The following is a 17,171-nucleotide window of genomic DNA, read 5'->3' on the forward strand; positions in this document are numbered from 1 at the left end:
GCATTATTATTATTGAGTCTTTAAAGCATCATTTATGTGTCATTTTACAGTGCCGTAGCATATATGTTTTAGAAATAAATCTACTGCTTACAATGGAAATTTCCTATGCTGAAAAAAAAGAATATTAAAGTAAGCTTTGCAGTTTGTCTCAATTACTTAATTTCCTGCTTTCCTAATATATTGGGATATAATAGATCTCGTTATATAGATTTTAGTTCTATTTATTTCTCTACCTTTTTATGCATTTGTTCATCTAAATATAGAATGCCATACAGTGCCTTGCAAAAGTATTCAGACTTTCTCAATTTTAACACTTTGTTGCTTTAAAGCTTGCTGTCACGACACTTTGAAGTAGCATTTTCATATTTGTTATAAAAACAACCTACTCATCATATTGAAAGCAAACAACAAAAAGTAAGTGAAGTAAATAGATGTTAATATGAAAGCAAAAATCATGATTGCATAAGTATTCAAACTCTTTTCTGAGGCAAATCTAAATTAATTTAGGTGCATAAAGTTATCTTACTGAGCCACACAATTAGTTGAGTGGCCTCTGTCTGTGTGCAGTAATAGTGGTTTTCATGATTTCAGAATAAATACACATGTGTCAGTAGGTCCCTGTAACAGGTAGTTAATTCCAGGAAAATATTCAACCACTAAGATTGAGGAGCTTTCTAAACCACTAAGGGATAAAGATGTATAGATGCAAAAATCTAGAAAGGGGTAGATCAATTTTTCAAAGTCCCTTAATATCTCATTGAGCGAGGTGAAATCCATTATTAAGAAGTGTAAGACACCCAGACACTGTCTAGATCAGGCTGTCTCTCCTAACAGAGCAGCCAGGCATGGCAGACACAAGCTGGTTTGGGATTATACTGTGAGACCAATGTCTGTACAGCTGGCCTGTGTGGAAGAGTGGAAAACCCATCTCCAATTCAGCAGTTTTCATATTTTCAATTAAGCACGTAAATTATACTGTTGTGATCAAACTAGACAAAATTGGAACTTTGTGGTCTAAATGCAAAACAGTACTTCTGATGTGAACCCAGCCTGGTGCCTCGCTCAAGTCAGCACTATCCCATATGTCAAGCATGGTGTTGGCAGTATTATGTTATAGTTATGCTTCTCATGAGCAGGACTGGGAAGTTTGTCAAGTCAAGAATATATAGAACAAAGTACTGGTAAACCTTAGAGGAAAATTAGTTTCAGGAATAAATTCACCTTTCAGCAGGACAATGACCCAAAGCACAAGGACACCGCTAAACTGGAGTGGCTTTAGAATAAGAAAGTGAGTGTCCTTGATTCACCTGGTCAAAGTCCTGACTTCAATCCTATTGAGAAACTCTGGAAAAACATGGAAACTCTGCAAAGACGTTTAGGCAGAAAAACTAGCACAACATATTTATTGTTCTGGTTGTTATTTTCTATTATGTTTGTAATGGATTGTCTACATTGTGTGGTGTTGTTTGTTGTACTGTGTCGTCTGCTGTACTGTGTATGTCCTGAGAGATCGGCGCAAATAAGAACTCCAATGTATATAGCATGTACATATTGGAGAATGGTGTCCAAACTAGAGGCCATCATGGACAATGTCTCCCATCCCCTCTATGACATTGTTGTGAAAATGAAGAGCACATTCAGCAATAGGCTGATCCAACCACGGTGCGACACGGAGCGCTACAGAAGGTCATTCTTGCCTTCTGCCATAAGACTGTACAACGCATCCACTGTGTGTCTGGGCAGGGGCAACATTGACATTGACCTGTTTTTGGTCTAAACAGATAACTCTATGCTTACATCTTGTTTTTCCCGTCTACAACTTTTTTATGTATAAAAGTATAAATTTATCACCAACATGCCCTTATATAAATATATTTATATTTCTAATGTGCAATACAACTTTTTGTGTACTGGTCTGGTTTGTTCTTTCTATATTGTGGTCTGTGAGCAACTCTTCTTAGTGCACTTCTCACTGGCTATACTGACTGTATTGCATGTACTGTATTGTATTGTTGTATTATTGTATCATTTCATTACACTGTGCTGTGTTGACTGTGCTAAGCTGCTGTTGCACCGCAATTTCCCTCACGGGATTAATAAAGTATCTATCTATATGGCAAGGCAATAAACGCCTCTACTGCTCTACTCTACCATGCCAGTGAGCAAAGTTATTAGCGACTTACCCAAAACAACTTTTGGTGTTAACTGCAAGCATGAAATATTTCACAGGTCTGAATACTTATATCTATTTTATCCCTAGGAATCTTCAGTTTGAGCAATGAGGTTCTGAAGAAATTTATTACATTGTCCTTTGGGTTAGAGTTCCAGAGCTTTGCAGCATAGCTGGAGAAGGCCCAGTCAACCGCAGAGTGTAAGCAAGCTTGAGGGAAAGATAGGAAACCAGAATTTGAGGATCGAAAGCTGTGAGATGGAGAGTAGTATGATAATAACTCAGGCAGGTATTGAGGTGCCAAGCCATGCAGAGCCTTATAGGTGAGCGTGGGGATTTTGAAGTCGACACAAAACCTGATAGGAAGCCACTGCAAGGACTCCAGGATAGGAGTAATGTCATCAATTGCACTAGCCATGGTCAGGATTCTGGCTGCCAAATCCTGGACATACTATAGTTTGCTCAATGTTGATTTAGATACCCCAGCAAGTAGAGCATTAAAGTAGTCAATTCAGGAAAAGACAAGTACTTAGGACATAGTCTGGCTATATTTCTGAGGTGGAAGAAAGACGTTTTGACAATATGATGCACATGTGGGTCAAAAGTCAAGTCTGGACCAAATATCACTCCCAAGTTTTTCAGTTTTGACTGAAGGTCAAGTACAGTACCATCCACAGATAGAGTTATTGTATTGCCTTTTTCATAATTGATAGGGCATGTCTTTAAGCATGGCATCAGTCTTGTCATAGTTTAGATGAAAGACATCGATGTTTTTATGTCAGAGATGCAGTTAGAGAGAACAGAGACAGCCACATTAGTGTCAGGTTTGGTATGGACTTAGATTTGAGTTTCATCAGCATAGAAATGATAATTTAGACCATGTGATCTTAATAGCTAACCAAATGGGAACATGTAAATACTAAAAAACGGGGGGCCCAGTATTGAGCCCTGAGGAACACCAGATGCAATTGGACCAATTTCAGAGCTAAAACTGCTGAGATAGACAAAGTGACAGCGATCAGTGAGGTAAGACTCGAACCAATTAAGAGCAGTGTCAGAAACTCCAAAAACAGTCTCAAGACGAGAAAGTAAGATGTCATGGTTAACAGTGTTGAAAGCAGCACTGAGGTCAAGAAGAATGAGGATAGAAAGAGAGCCAGAATCAGAAGCCATTAGAAGATCGTTAGTGACTTTACCAGGGCAGTTTCTGTGTGTGAAGTTGTAGGAAACCAGATGAGAGAGATTTGAAGAGGTTATTTGCAATGAGATGGTTATTTAACAGAATTGCAACAGCATGTTCCAACATTTTTGCAAGAAACGTAAGTGGGATATAGGGCGAAATTGTTTAGTTTGTCCAGAACCTTTTTCATTGTTTTTGGCACAGGAGTAACAGCAGTAGTTTTGAAGGCTGTAAGTACCACACCAGTGCTCAAGGACTCATTTATTCTATTGACTACGATGGGGCAGAGAGAGAGGTGAAACAGGACTGAAATAAGGTGGTGGGGATGGGATCTAAAGGCAGGTGGGGGATTTCAAATGTGAGCAGGGAGAGTCAAGTAGAGAGAAGTTAGAGAGAAGGGAGCCAGTGAAGCTGGGCAAGCAGGGAGGAGGTGTGGAGGTGACATGCGTTGTGCAGAGAATGTGATGCCAGATATTGTCAATCTTCAAGCTAAAGAACTAAAAATATGTTGCAAAATTGGAATGAGGCAGGTAATGTGGTGGGGCAGTCTAGCTTAAGCAATCTGTTAAGGATCGACAGACTCTCACTGGACTAATATAGACTGGACATGATTATGGTACTGTTCTTCATATTGTTTTTTGAATTACTTTGCCATAGCCAACTTCAGCATTTCCAGAGATACTTCTGTAACCTCAGTCCAGCTTTCTAGCTTAAAATATAATTAATATGATAATAAAAGTATGCGTCAGCAGCTGAAGATGTCAAAAATGTTGAAGTTAGCTTTCTTATGGCTTAATAATTGAAAAATGTATAAGATTTGTTAAACAATATCCCTGAAGAAGATTTGCTAATAATACATTGAAATTGATCCCTGAAATTGAGGTTTATTGCAATTTGATGTGATTTTAATGTGAGAATTAAGTTTATGATTCTTGATAAAATGAACATTGATCAGTGCGTACTCATGGACGTGTATTTATTTTAATAGCTGGTCTATTAACCTTCACAAAAATATGTAACTTATTAACATTTTTGTATTTTATATTTTGTAGAAATTATCAGATTCTTTACATGTAAGATAAAATATTTTATTTCAAATGATCCAGTTTTAAAATCTGAAATAAATTCGATTCAAATTTTATGACTTAAAACCGAAAATTTCTGGTTCAGTTAAAGAATGTACAAAATTTTTTAATTTGTTCTGTTATTGGTATATACTGTATGCTAAGAGTGTGTTGAAAACACAACAAATCCTATTGGCTGCAATATTCATCTGTTGTGTTTTTAATGCCTTGCAGCATACTATTACATATCAAATTATGATATTTTCTCATTTGATATATATAATAATATAATATATAATAATGTTTTCTGTAGTATTTATTCATCTTTTTTTAGTAATTACATTTCAAACCCAATATCCTTAACTTACTGATTCAATATTGTAGCATGGAAGAGTTGAAGCAGACACTCCTACAGCCTTCAGGATATATGAAACAGAGTTGTTTTAGTTTTTTTCACATTACAGTCCTCAAACTCAAACAAATCTTTGATTTTAACTCTCAGCTGTTGCAGATAATGAGTAGCTCTGCAGGCATCTGGCCAGCATTAGGCGTAACTTGTGGGTGATAAGCTGAGTGTCCACCAGTTCAAACCCAACAGCAGGCAGACAATTGTTCTCTTACAGTGGGAGGTCTTAACTACAGTTGGCAAGTGGCACACTTCAGTTTGCCTACAACCAAATTGAAGTATTTACTTTTCACTAAATTTTACCTGGAATCTGCATTGTATTGTTATAATTAATGATTGGTTTTGTTCACAATGATCCTGAAACTATAGTCCACTGATTTCTGAAATTCTCTGCAGTGTACAACATACAAAAACGTCACGCATTTCCATTTTCAGCAGGGTAATTCAAATGTGATTTTTGGAAGTCTCTAAAGTCTTAAATAAAAAAAAGTTACAGTAGAGGATAAAATGCCCAAATTGTGATTGTGCAATTAATGTAGTACTTTAGGGATCTGTATTAGTTCCACTGATTTTCTTGATTTATATCTATTATGTAAATTCTGGTATGGTAGCAAACTATTCAAGTTCACAGTTCAGTTCAATTTGTCATAGGCACAAATGCTTATTTGCATGTATGCAAAGACATTCAGGAAATACCAAATGTAAACACGAAACAGCAGCAGCAACAACAAAATTATATACAAGTTAGCACAAACAGTGTGCAAAAAGAAGAAAAAAACATCAGTGTAGTCCTTGGTAGAGACAGAATTCAGTAATCTGATTGCATGAGGAAAGAAGCTGTCTCTGAATTTGGAGGTAAAGTATGTGCTTTTATGCTCCTGACAAACCAGAATCAGGATGATACTTCCAGCCTTCCTGACACAGCGAGTTGTAAAAATGTACACGATAGAGGGAACCTGTATTCCAATAATGCAGTGGACTGACCTGATCACCCCCTGTAACGCCTTTCAATCAGACAACGAGCTGCTGCCAGATCACACTGTAATACCACATGTGAGCACACTCTCAGCAGCGCACCTGTGAAATGTAGCAAGAATAATTGAAGATGGGTCAAATTCTTTCAAGTGGCAGAAGTAAAGGCACCCTTGTGCCTTCTTTCTAGCTCTAGTAACATGCTGGGACCACGTTAAATCGTTAGTAATGAAGGTACCCAGGAACTTGAAGCTGCTAACCATCTCTACAGTCATGCTGTTAAAGCCAATTCCATTCCTTCTTTCAAGAAACGTGTGGATGAGATCCTTTGATCGATCAGCTAATAACAAAACATGCTACACAGGCCAACTGTCCCCCTTCATTTGTAAATGTTTTTTTGGGTTTTAAAAATTAAAAACCTTTGCTATGCTAAGGAGCACTGGTGCTGTGAGAGGATGATTATATTTGATAAATATACACCAAACTACATGAAGCAAACACAGCCCTTTTATTATTTGCTTTCATTTTTTAAATTCCGTGTTTCATCCATAGCTGTTTTCTAACTATAAACACTCAGCTGTTTAAAATATCAGGAACCCCCAGTCAAACAAATAAACTCTCTCAGTGGCAGGCAATATATGACTGAACTGAGGAACATGAGACAGATTTCCGTCACATTTCCTGACCAAAACAATTCTCAGATCTCAATCCTGCTGAAAATTGGTGGAGCTGGTGGAATCTGCATTTCAACTCCATACTCCATTTCCTTCAGAACCTCCACAAAAGTCAGTCATGCTAGAAGGAAGGATGGGATATGATTAGACTATTTTTCAAAACCTTTGGAAATACAAGCATGTGAAGTGTAGGCTATATAACAACTTTTAATGCAATGACCATCCATATAATACGTATAATTCTGTGTGTAATATCTAACATGGTAATTCTAAGCAATGCAATGATTAGCCAGTAATGTAATAACCCTCTAATTGTAAAAGAATAAACAAATGTGATTTTAATACTTAATATACAATATTAAGAACCATTCTTACTAGCATTCAGCACACTACATGTTGCTATAGAAGCAGGGGTTAAAATCATTAAGCTTTGAAGTCTCATGCTGATATTCACTGTCAGTTTCCCTATTTTTATGGATGAAATAAATGAAAGCTTAATGTTTGTAATTTTCTGTATCTAACAGTGAAAAATGATTATAGTATCGGACAGAAATTTCCCTTGGAATATCATCATTCATTACATTAATTGGTTTTTATTAGATTACAAACAAAGCTTGTTGCATTCTAAAGAATTATTACATTCCTGGGAGATTACTACATGAATTATTACATTACTCTTTTGCAATAATTCATTAATGGATGCTCCAGGCCATGCGTTGATCTAGCAGTCCTAAAAGGTTATTTGTTGGGCTCCCTAATATTCTGACCAGTGCAAGTATCAATCCCTAAGAAGTCAATCTAATAATAACCTGAAAATGATTATGGCTCAGGCATATTTGTGGTTGTTAACTGTGGTGTATTTTGTTTCAGTGTGCCTGAGTAAAGCACACATATGACAGGCATCATTATACATGACATTTTCCTCTAGTATAAAAATAATAGTGCCTGCTTGGTTCTCGATTAGCAGCACCATTGTAATTGTTGGCAGATTTTGACATTGTCAGAATGTTTTGTGCGGACATGTGTTGTATTACATGGCAAGTGAAGAGTAAGGGGAAAGGTTATGATTTACGAGAGCTCAGACATGGTAGCTCTTAATCTGAGAGCATGTTGTAATGGGGGTGGAGAGTGAACACTTGTTTCAAAATGAGTCCTGTCCTGGCGGCCTGTGGGAAGAGCTCCAGAGAACACAGCTGGCGGCCCCTCACTGATAAGTCGCAGTCTTTCCATATTTCAGGCAGATCTCAATCGACGTTACAAACTATTTTAGCTATGGATGTCATTCGGAAAAAGTGTCACTTTCCTATGCTGCTTCTCTTATGACTCGGTCACTGATACCCTGTAGTTTGTTGCTGTTTACAGTAGGTTACCAGCGGTTATGCCAGGACCAAAGGCTTGATTAAACCCTTCACGTCCAGTACACAAAACAAAATCTGCATTAAAACACTCAGTAGAGTTGCGTCGTATTTCCCTTGTAAATAAAACCATCACACATGACTTTAAAGTCCTACAAGAAAAAAAAATATTTTATGTTTATGGGTGCTGTGGGATACAGTAATAACAAGCAGAGAACCCACACAGAGTCAACTACATGATTAAGGATACTGTTGAAAACAAAGACCTTGAATAACTGTTTAATTTCGTAGTGGTAGTGCTTTGTGAGGTCTTATTACATAATGGATTTTAATCCCAAACATTGCTGGCATGGTTTTTATTTCAGTTTTTACAGACCTCAGGGGGTATTTTGCCTTTAGGAGAAGTTAAGCTCTCCATCACTGAGCAAAGCATTTTCTATATTTAGTTTTTAAAAACAACGAAAATGTAATAGCATAAATGTCACATTTATTTTCTAATAAGACTTATACTGTATCACTAATGTACTGGGTACTTCTATAAGTTAGCAAGATAAATTTCAGTGTAGTGTGTACCTTCTTACGTAATGTTTTCTGTAAACTAGCTAAAAGGTGAAAATTATTAGTACTAGGAGTAATATACCGGGTGTGTAAACTCTAATAATATGCATTAAACATCCAATAATGTTTCTGTGCTTTAAGCTATAACAAACTGAAAAACCTAGCAAAAAAATTGGTTAACTGGTTATTGAATTTGTTCTTAGAAAAATTTCCCTGCAAAGAAATGCTTTGCTATCTTACAATAGCTGTTAAAAGAGGAATGCCCTGGAAAAAATAAGGATTTTTCAGACATCTGCAAAATTATATAATGCAAGTGCCAAGAGAAATCCCAGACAACTGGTGAAGAATAAAAAAAAAACATGTTATTAAGGGAGGGAGGTATTTTGGGGCTGAAGGAGCTCTCTAACCTCTCAGATGATTCAAATTAGACATAGTTAAACCACACACCATAATTGCAGCCCAAAAGAAGACGCCCATTTCCCTTTTTGGTTTATGGTGATTGCAAATAATGTGTATAATGTCTTTAAATTAAGTAGAAGAAAAGGGTTGGATACTTTTAAAGATAGAGTTTAAAGACGTTTGTTTTTAAATTATGCCACAACTGAGTTCTTCTGACTGTTTTTATGTTTCAGTAAGATTTCTTTCCATGTGCTGTGTAAAGTATTTAAGCAGCCAGTCTTGCTTGGACCTGCATGCTTTCTTAAGTCACTGGATTTGCTATTTTGAACCCTGGGGGAAGGTTGGCTGTTTGGTATTTTCCATTTGGTGTGCTCCAAATGTGCATTTATTCCAACATTGCTTTTATGTCATCAAGGTCACGAAAGACAGACATTTCAGCTATAATAAATAATATTTTAATTTTATTGGGCAGTCACCAGTATGTGGCAAACTCCAGTATATGGCATTTAAAATATTCTAAGGATTTAACTATACTAAAATACAGAATATCAGAACTTTTGTCTGTTCTCTTTAGAATGCCTACAGATATTCTTTATTTTACTTTGAACATTTGTCTGGGAATTGTGCATTAATTCTTGTGTGATGCCATGTATGGATGTAACTAGCAAGGAATGGCTTTCCCTCTGGTTTCTGTTTGTTTTTTTTCAAAGCTTCTCCCTGCCCAAGATGGCAGCATGCACATCACAGGTGATTGGACAGACCCAGCAATCTATGCAGCAGGATCAGCAGTGTGTCCTGCTCCAGACCGGATAACTAGAGTGCCAAGCATTGTGAAAAATGGTGGTGACCAGGAACAGAGGCCAAACATAAACTCTGCTAGATTACTCCAGCCCCTACCCAGATAGGCTAAACCTGTCACCCTTCTGGAGGCTGCCTGTATTTTCCAACTGAGAGCTGGAAAACCCTGTCACCTGCTGCAGCAACTGAAGTTTGTTTCCCAGCCAGGCAGCTGGAAGAGCCTTAGTCTGCCATAGTGAAAGGCTTCTGTCTTCCCGGGCAGATAACAAATACTTTTCACAGCATTGAGTGTCTTATTTCCCAGCTAGAGGCTGTAAAGGATTTTTTCTGCCACAGTTGTCTGTGCTCAGGACCTGCCTAGAATCTGTACTCTCTATTGTAGGTTGCCCTACATGATATCACAAATTGGTAGAGGATGCAGGCATAGACTGTGGACCCTGGGTTTGTCACCCCCTATTGACAGAAGTGGGAGAAGCTGTAAAAATATTATGCAAAGACGGAGCTTGCACGGCAGTGCATAGCACCCCTCTTCGTTGATTAGCACAAGCCCAAGATTTTGTTAAGTGGAAAAGAAAGGGGAGTTTTTCTGATTTTTCTCTGGAAAATAGGTAAGGATTTTTTATGTGTTTTCGTCCACTTTCTTAGCTTTCCCTCCATTGTAGCAATTGTTGGAGCAACTGACACACAGACAGCCTTGACCCAACAGGAAGCTATCAGGGTTTAGCAGGAAGCCACAATCTTTATGGTTACAGTTGGAAGAACAGCATCTCAGTCAAATGCAAAAGTGTGCAAGTCTACTGAGACTGGGCACTGTGCTGGCTACCTAGCGAGAAAGCTTCCGGCCGTCCGGTTCCAAGGACTGGGGTGTCTCAAAGGTGACAGGTTGTGATGAAGAGAAGGGAAAAAATGCAGAGGCCTCACAAGAGCCCATGGGTCTAAGGATGACGACTGTGGTCTTGAAGGTCCCTAAAAAGGACAAGAAGCAGAAGAAAAAGCTAACTGATCCAAAAACTCATGGAGGGAGGAATGTAGCCTCCTTTTTCTACTTTATTTAAACTGTGGAACATCTGCAGCATGACCTGGAAGAGGTCAAGAAGCAGCTGAGGGAAAAAAGTATCAGCCCCTGATGGACTGGAGGTATCAAAACGTCCTAGAGACTGCTGGACAACCTGCAACTGAAGAAGGCAGGTGGTGAAGGCCCAGTTCAAGAGATTCCTCCAAGGCCGTTGGGACCAGAAGGAGGAGAAAAGAAGCCAGCTGGACAATCAAGCGCGGATGCTGGAGACCAAGCTAGAAGATGAGCAGAATCGAAGAGTTGCGAAGACTACCACCACGACAGAACTCAAGAGAGGTATTGGCGAACTGGAGGCCGACTAGAAGTTGGTGAGCCAAGGCAGAGATGAAGATATTCAATAGCTGCACACACTCCAGGCCCAGTCGAAGGACTTCCAGAGGGAGCTGAAAGGTGCCCGCGCTGCACATAAAGAAGTGCCAAGGAGAGTGAGAGCGGCTATGCTTGTACAGTTACAGCAGGACCTGACTGCAGCAAATGCATAAGCAGGCTGAGGCTGCGAAGGAAAAGCTGTCTGATAAGCTAACTTGCACTATTTTGGAAAAGGCAGCACTGGCATATGATAGGTGATGTCAAAAGGCTAGTACACTCTCCACACAGCTATCAGTGGGGAGGAGAACAGAGTGATGAAGCCAGTTCATAAATGAGGATTATTAGGAAGTCATGATTGGTAAAGGCCAATGGGAAATCTGTCCAGGATGCCAGGGTAACACCCCTACTCTTTTCGAGAAGTGCTCGGGGATTTTTAATGACCACAGTATGTCAGGACCTTGTTTTTATGTCTCATCCGAAGGACAGTGCATTTTTACAGTATAGTGTCCCCATCACTATACTGGGACATTAGGACCCACACAAACCACAGGGTGAGCGCTCCCTACTGGTCTCACTAACACCTCTTCCAGCAGCAACCTTAGCTAACCAAGGAGATCTCCCATCCAGGTACTGACCAGGCCCACGCCTGCTGAGCTTCAGTGGGTTTCTAGTTGTGAGTTGCAGCGTGCTATGGCTGCTGGCCATATCTGATGCAAGTGCTGGAGACTAAGGTGCTCTCCTGATGATGGTCAATGAAAGCTTGAGGCAGGCTGTCCATCAGGTCAAGCAGTAAAATATGAGCTGCAGTTTTTGTAGACTGCAATGGCCAAACGTTAGACCAGAATCTGAAGTGCAGAGGCAGAAGTAAACAATAGAAAAACTGACATGGAATGTCTTTGGTCCCAACTAAGAAGAGCTGCCACTAAAAAGATGCAGCTTGAAGAAAGGATTCGAATTATTATGGCCATGTTAGATGCCATCCAGAGGGAAGGATAAGAAGAGGCACCAGGCTCGAATCCTAGAGAAAGTATTTCTCAACTTAACAAAAGAACTTGAACAAGAAAAGATCAACGCCTGTGATCTTAATATGACAACCCATGAAAACCTTTAGTGTAAAAATTAAAACCAGTTGGAAGGTCCTTCAGAACTGTACAACAAGAGAGACGGGTGTGGCGTACAAAAATGGCTACCTGTCAGTGCCAGCTCGAAGATGTCAATCAGGATGCGCTGGAGCGGTGGGATCTCATGGAATTGAAGAGGGGTTGTCTACCACAGACATATCAATGAACCCTGGCCTCGGTGAGCTGTCTATATTGTAAGAAGTGTGATGTCTCTGCGTGGCAGTATGGTCACTGTTGGTGCTGATAGAATGCGGGAGAAAGCTGAGTATGACATCGACAACAAAATGAAGCAGTATCTTGTGGAGATAAATAATAGGAATATTGAATCTGATCTCTCCAAAGAGAAATGGGAACTGCTTACAAAAGAGAGGCTGGAACAGACAGCTGTATAAAAGTCCTGTGCCACTGAGGTTTATCAAAGGGTTAGAGGAGAACAAATGGACGCAGGACATGTGAGTGAAAAGGACATCAGTCTAAGTGAGCAAGGCTCGGAAGTGCTGGAAAGCGCTATTGAATCCCTTTCTCATGTAGGTGATCAAAACGTTTCTGAGAAGGAAAAAGGGGGTAGGCCTGAATCACAGGATGCGAAGTCCCCTTTGAGTACTACCACCACAGTGGCCCACACGAATAATCTGTAGACTAGCAGGCTGACATCTACTGCTTGAGTGCTGGACTTGAAGAATCTGAATAACACATCTAGCGAGATGAAGGGAGCTAAAACAGTGACAGGTGTCCAGAGCCCGGGAACCTGCCACTATGAATTTGTCGCTATTGCCCTGATGCCAGCACACAAATCACTGGCAATTTGACAGGCCTAGTGCTCGTTGGAGCACGATCAGCTGTGTGTCCTGCTCCAGACCAGATAAATAGAGTGCCGAGCAGAGTGGAAGATGGTGATGTCCAGGAAATGGGGCCAAGGATAAACTCTGCTGGATCGTCCTGCCTCTGCCTGGATTGATTGAACCCATCACCCAGGTAGGAGGCTGCCTATGTTTTTCAGCATGAAAGTTGGAAAACCCTGTCGCCTGCAGCAGTGACTGAAGTTTGTTTCCTGGCTAGGCAGCTGGAGGACCCTTAGTCTGCCATAGTGAAAGGCCGCTCTCTTCCCGTGCGGGTAACTAATATTTTCCTCAGCGTGGACTGTTTTGTTTCCCGGCTAGAGGCTGGAAGGGCCTTTTTTTCTGCCACAGCTCAGGGCTGTTTATTTTTCCCAGCATCCAGCCGGAAGAGCCCCTTTTTCATAGTGCAGGGCTGTTTATTTTCTTTTCTCCCCAGCATCCTGCTGGAAGAGCCTTGTTTTTGGCTACTGTAAATTATATTGAATAAAAGTCTTATTTTTCACTTTAAACTTGGGTGTGGGGTGTGTCTGTGCTCAGGGCCCGCCTAGAATCTGTGCCCCCTGTCGTGAGCTGCCCTACGTGGCATCACACATGGTAAAGTTTATTCTCACAATAAATTTGCAAATCTACTAATTTTCTGTGGCTTAAGGCGGCATGTTTCTTTTTTTTATGTCATCCGTTGCTGAAATTAGAAACATAATCACAGAAATTATATGTTCTTCATAGACAAGGGCTGACTGTGTCCATTTGCACAGTGGTATCCAGCAACTTAAAGAGCTGGAACATTTCCTTTGGCCATGAGAGCCTCAATTAACTTTCAAGGGGTGACGAACAAGTCAGGTTCTGTGCATTTATCCTGGGGCAGAATTTATGTTTGAAAAATACATATAGGTGAAAGTAACAGATCTTTTTTTTTCATGTTAAGTTTGCAGAGCTGCTTTGTGTTTTAAAAGGAAAAACAGCAGATATTTCACTTCAGGGTTTCTTGAGTTTTTAACTGTAGCTGGTTGAGGTGCCTGCTGGGTAGCAAGATAGGATTGACATGAGTATTTCATATCTGCGCTATTTCAGCCAGCTGTTAGTGGGTTTCTCATTTGTCAAGCCAGCTGTGGGTTTGCATAGTGAAGGGTACCTTAGGCTTGATAGACGGCAGTAACACTTGTAGTTGGCCAGGGACCAGTGAATGTGAAATTATATAAACAAGAGCAGCATGTGATCTCCCTCCAGTGCTTAGTTGTCTTTCTGATGCTGTGGTCACATGGAGCAGGGAAAAAAGTAGCTGGTCTCACAAATGTATATTGTGCAAGACACGCATGTATTGTCTTTATCTGTTGTTCCAATTAGTAGAAGGGTTAAAGCAGTATGCAGGGTTTATTAGCAATCAGGTACAGCGAATTGTGGAGTAGGTATAAAATAGAAAAAAATGTTTTAAAAGAAGAATTGTTTGGTATCTGTTGTATTATGTCTTTATTCAAGTTAATCTTCCAGTTCTCTGTAATACCTCGGATTAGCAAGAGATTTTAAGAATTTATTCTGACAGAACATCTCAAGATATCGGGTCATTCAGATGCATAAGCTTGCTCAGGATCACGCTGATAGAAAATGTCATAAGGAGTTGAGCAGATAAATGGATTTTAAGTAGGTTTAAATACAGTTTGGTATAGTAAAGCAGTGTTAAATTTACCTTGACAGTAACCTGTCAAAATACAGGCTGCACTCATTTATGCTGTGATGCCAAGGTAACAAATACCTTAAAACAGTAACAAGTAACTATAGTGGATGCTGTTGCAATACTGTTATACAATCTTTTAGTCTCCATATTTAGAGAGCAGATAATCCATTGTTCAACAATATTCACAACATGTCTATATTATTGCAGTGGGAAGTAAGCAGAAATGGCTATATATAATAAAATTATTATCATTTATAAAATCCAGAACTTCTAAAGCTCTTTAATTTGTTTCACAGAAATATTAAGAATTGCTTGTGTTTTCAGTAGTTTGATTAGATCCTAATAAATGCAAGAGAAAGACAGACAAGATATGCAGGGTATATTTGGCATAACTTGCCTGGCTGAGGGAATTTGCATATTTCGTCTTTTTATTTTACAAATTCAAATGATAACATTCAATTAAACATTAGATGAAATATGAAGGCAGTTCCGTCAGGGAAACAAAGTTCTCTAGTTTAAAATCGCATCTAATTTTGACTTCTTTGTTATACATGTAGGATAGTATAACCTGTACATATTTCATAAAGTCTGACAGTTCCAAAGGAAAGTCAAACTTTCTATATCTAAAGTGGCTGATCACTGTGAATGAGTGAGATTGTACTTTATTCAAGGCACTTAATCAGTTACTGGAGTGTAGTATTTCCATAGAAAGTACTCAGTTAGAACTCATAAACCTTTGCAGCTCTCAGGCAGCTGTTAGCATGAATGGTTCCAGTCCTAAATCAATCCCATTGAAGCTTTGAGGATGTCTGTTTCATTAAGCTTGTGGGCTGCCATACATCTGCAGATTTGATCTCTATTTATATAACAAAGGATTTACAGAAATTCCAAAATCAATGATTCTTCACAGCTGACTGACATTGGAAGGAGGCGTCTTCCATTCAGGACTCCTCACTCCAGAAGAACACTCTTGATGGGACATCTCTGAAAAGACTTGAAACTACAAAAAATATCTGTGGCATCGTGTGTCACAGTAGATCAAAGCACCTCTAAATGTCAAAGGATATGGTGGCTTATCACACTGCCAGCCATTTTATCTGTCAACTGATTATTCCTGACAAAAAAGTGAAAGGCCAGATTCGTAAAAAAAAGAAGTAATTCAATTAAGTGCAATTAAATTAAACATAAAGAGTTGCTTTGTTTTTTTTTAAAAGTTTTTCCTCACTGGTACACAGAATGTCTGTCCGTTACTTTGGAAGTAATGGCAGTAATTAATCTGATTTAAGAAATACAGGTATCAATAAAACGTATTAAAACTGATTTATTTTTATTTTTGTAGACTTACTTTGTTCTAAATCCTATGCATTTTCCTTCACGTAAGGAGAAACTTGCTCAATGAATGTGGTAGTCTTGTGAGACCAATTTAATTTGAAAAACTTTTCCTTTGTTTAGGTCTGGGGTTGCCTGAAAAGAATCAGAAGGAAAGGGTTCTGCTTTACAGATGTTGCATTGTTTAGTTTTAAATCAGGGTTACAGTATCCCTGCTTGGGCGGAAGCTGCAGCTGTGAGCTCCCTTTTGTGGGTGAGCACACTTATGCCACCAAGGCAGTGAAAGTTTTTTTTTTAAATTATTTTTTGTAAAAATGATCCATTTATTTTTCAGTTGAATATTGTTGGTTACAAGATCTTATCAAAAGTGGGGAAAAAAAGTACTTGATCTCAGGCTTTACATCAGCAAAAGGTGGAATTCCAATAAGGATGTGTGGAGTTTTGATATCCACTGTATTTTTGTAACATTACACCAAATGTAATGAATGATAATAATCGCCAGCCAGCTAGATCACTCTGCCTCCCACTGTAGCCAGAACCTGGATGGGAGACCTCCTGGGAAAGCTAAGGCTGCTGCTGGAAGAGGTGACAGTGGGGCCAGCAGGGGGCGCTCACCCTGCGGTCTGTGTGGGTCCTAATGCCCCAGTATAGTGACAGGGACACTATACTGTAAAAAGGCGCCGTCCTTCGGATGAGACGTAAAACTGAAGTCCTGATTCTCTGTGGTCATTAAAAATCCAAGGGTGTTTCTCGAGAAGAGTAGGGGTATAATCCTGGTGTCCTGGCCAGATTTCCCATTGGCCCTTATCAATCATGGCCTCCTAATAATCCCCATCTCTGAACTGGCTTCATCTGTTCCTCTCCCCACTGAGAGCTAATGTGTGGTGAGAGGACGGGGTGCTGCATAATGGTCATGGTGGAGGAAAGTGCTATATAGTGTAAGGAATCATTATTATTATTAAAAATAAAACAGATTTTTAGGTAATTCCCTTAATGTAAAAGGCACTTAGATATTGAGTTGAATAGAATTCTCTCTTTTACAGCTGTCTTTTGGGGAGATATTGCCTTAGATGAAGAAGATTTAAAAATGTTTCAGATCGACAGAACAATAGACCTCACACAGCATACCAATGAACGACTTGGCCACACATCAGGTACGTATCTGAATTCTTTCATTAGAATCTGCTCAGCACAGCAAAGATGAAAAATTGTTATAAGAGAAGAATGTTTTTAACCTTTGAATTCAAACC

The 17,171-nt window shown here is 39.3% G+C and overlaps 1 protein-coding gene across 3 annotated transcripts in view; it reads left to right on the plus strand.

Moving 5' to 3' along the window:
* Nucleotides 1-17,171, plus strand: part of tll1 (tolloid-like 1) — a 94,615-nt gene that overhangs the window by 22,927 nt on the left and 54,517 nt on the right. For 2 of the 3 annotated variants that reach the window (XM_088924122.1, XM_088924130.1), the window contains exon 2: nucleotides 16,965-17,075. In XM_088924122.1, the coding sequence (XP_088780248.1) occupies nucleotides 16,965-17,075 (111 nt within the window). Of the gene's footprint in view, nucleotides 1-12,945; nucleotides 13,057-16,964; nucleotides 17,076-17,171 lie in introns of those variants that run through there. The other variant, XM_088924139.1, reaches the window with a different exon arrangement.

This window comes from Atractosteus spatula, chromosome 1, assembly GCF_055471065.1.
Source record: "Atractosteus spatula isolate fAtrSpa1 chromosome 1, fAtrSpa1.hap1, whole genome shotgun sequence".
In the NCBI taxonomy this organism is placed as follows: Eukaryota; Metazoa; Chordata; class Actinopteri; order Semionotiformes; family Lepisosteidae; genus Atractosteus; species Atractosteus spatula.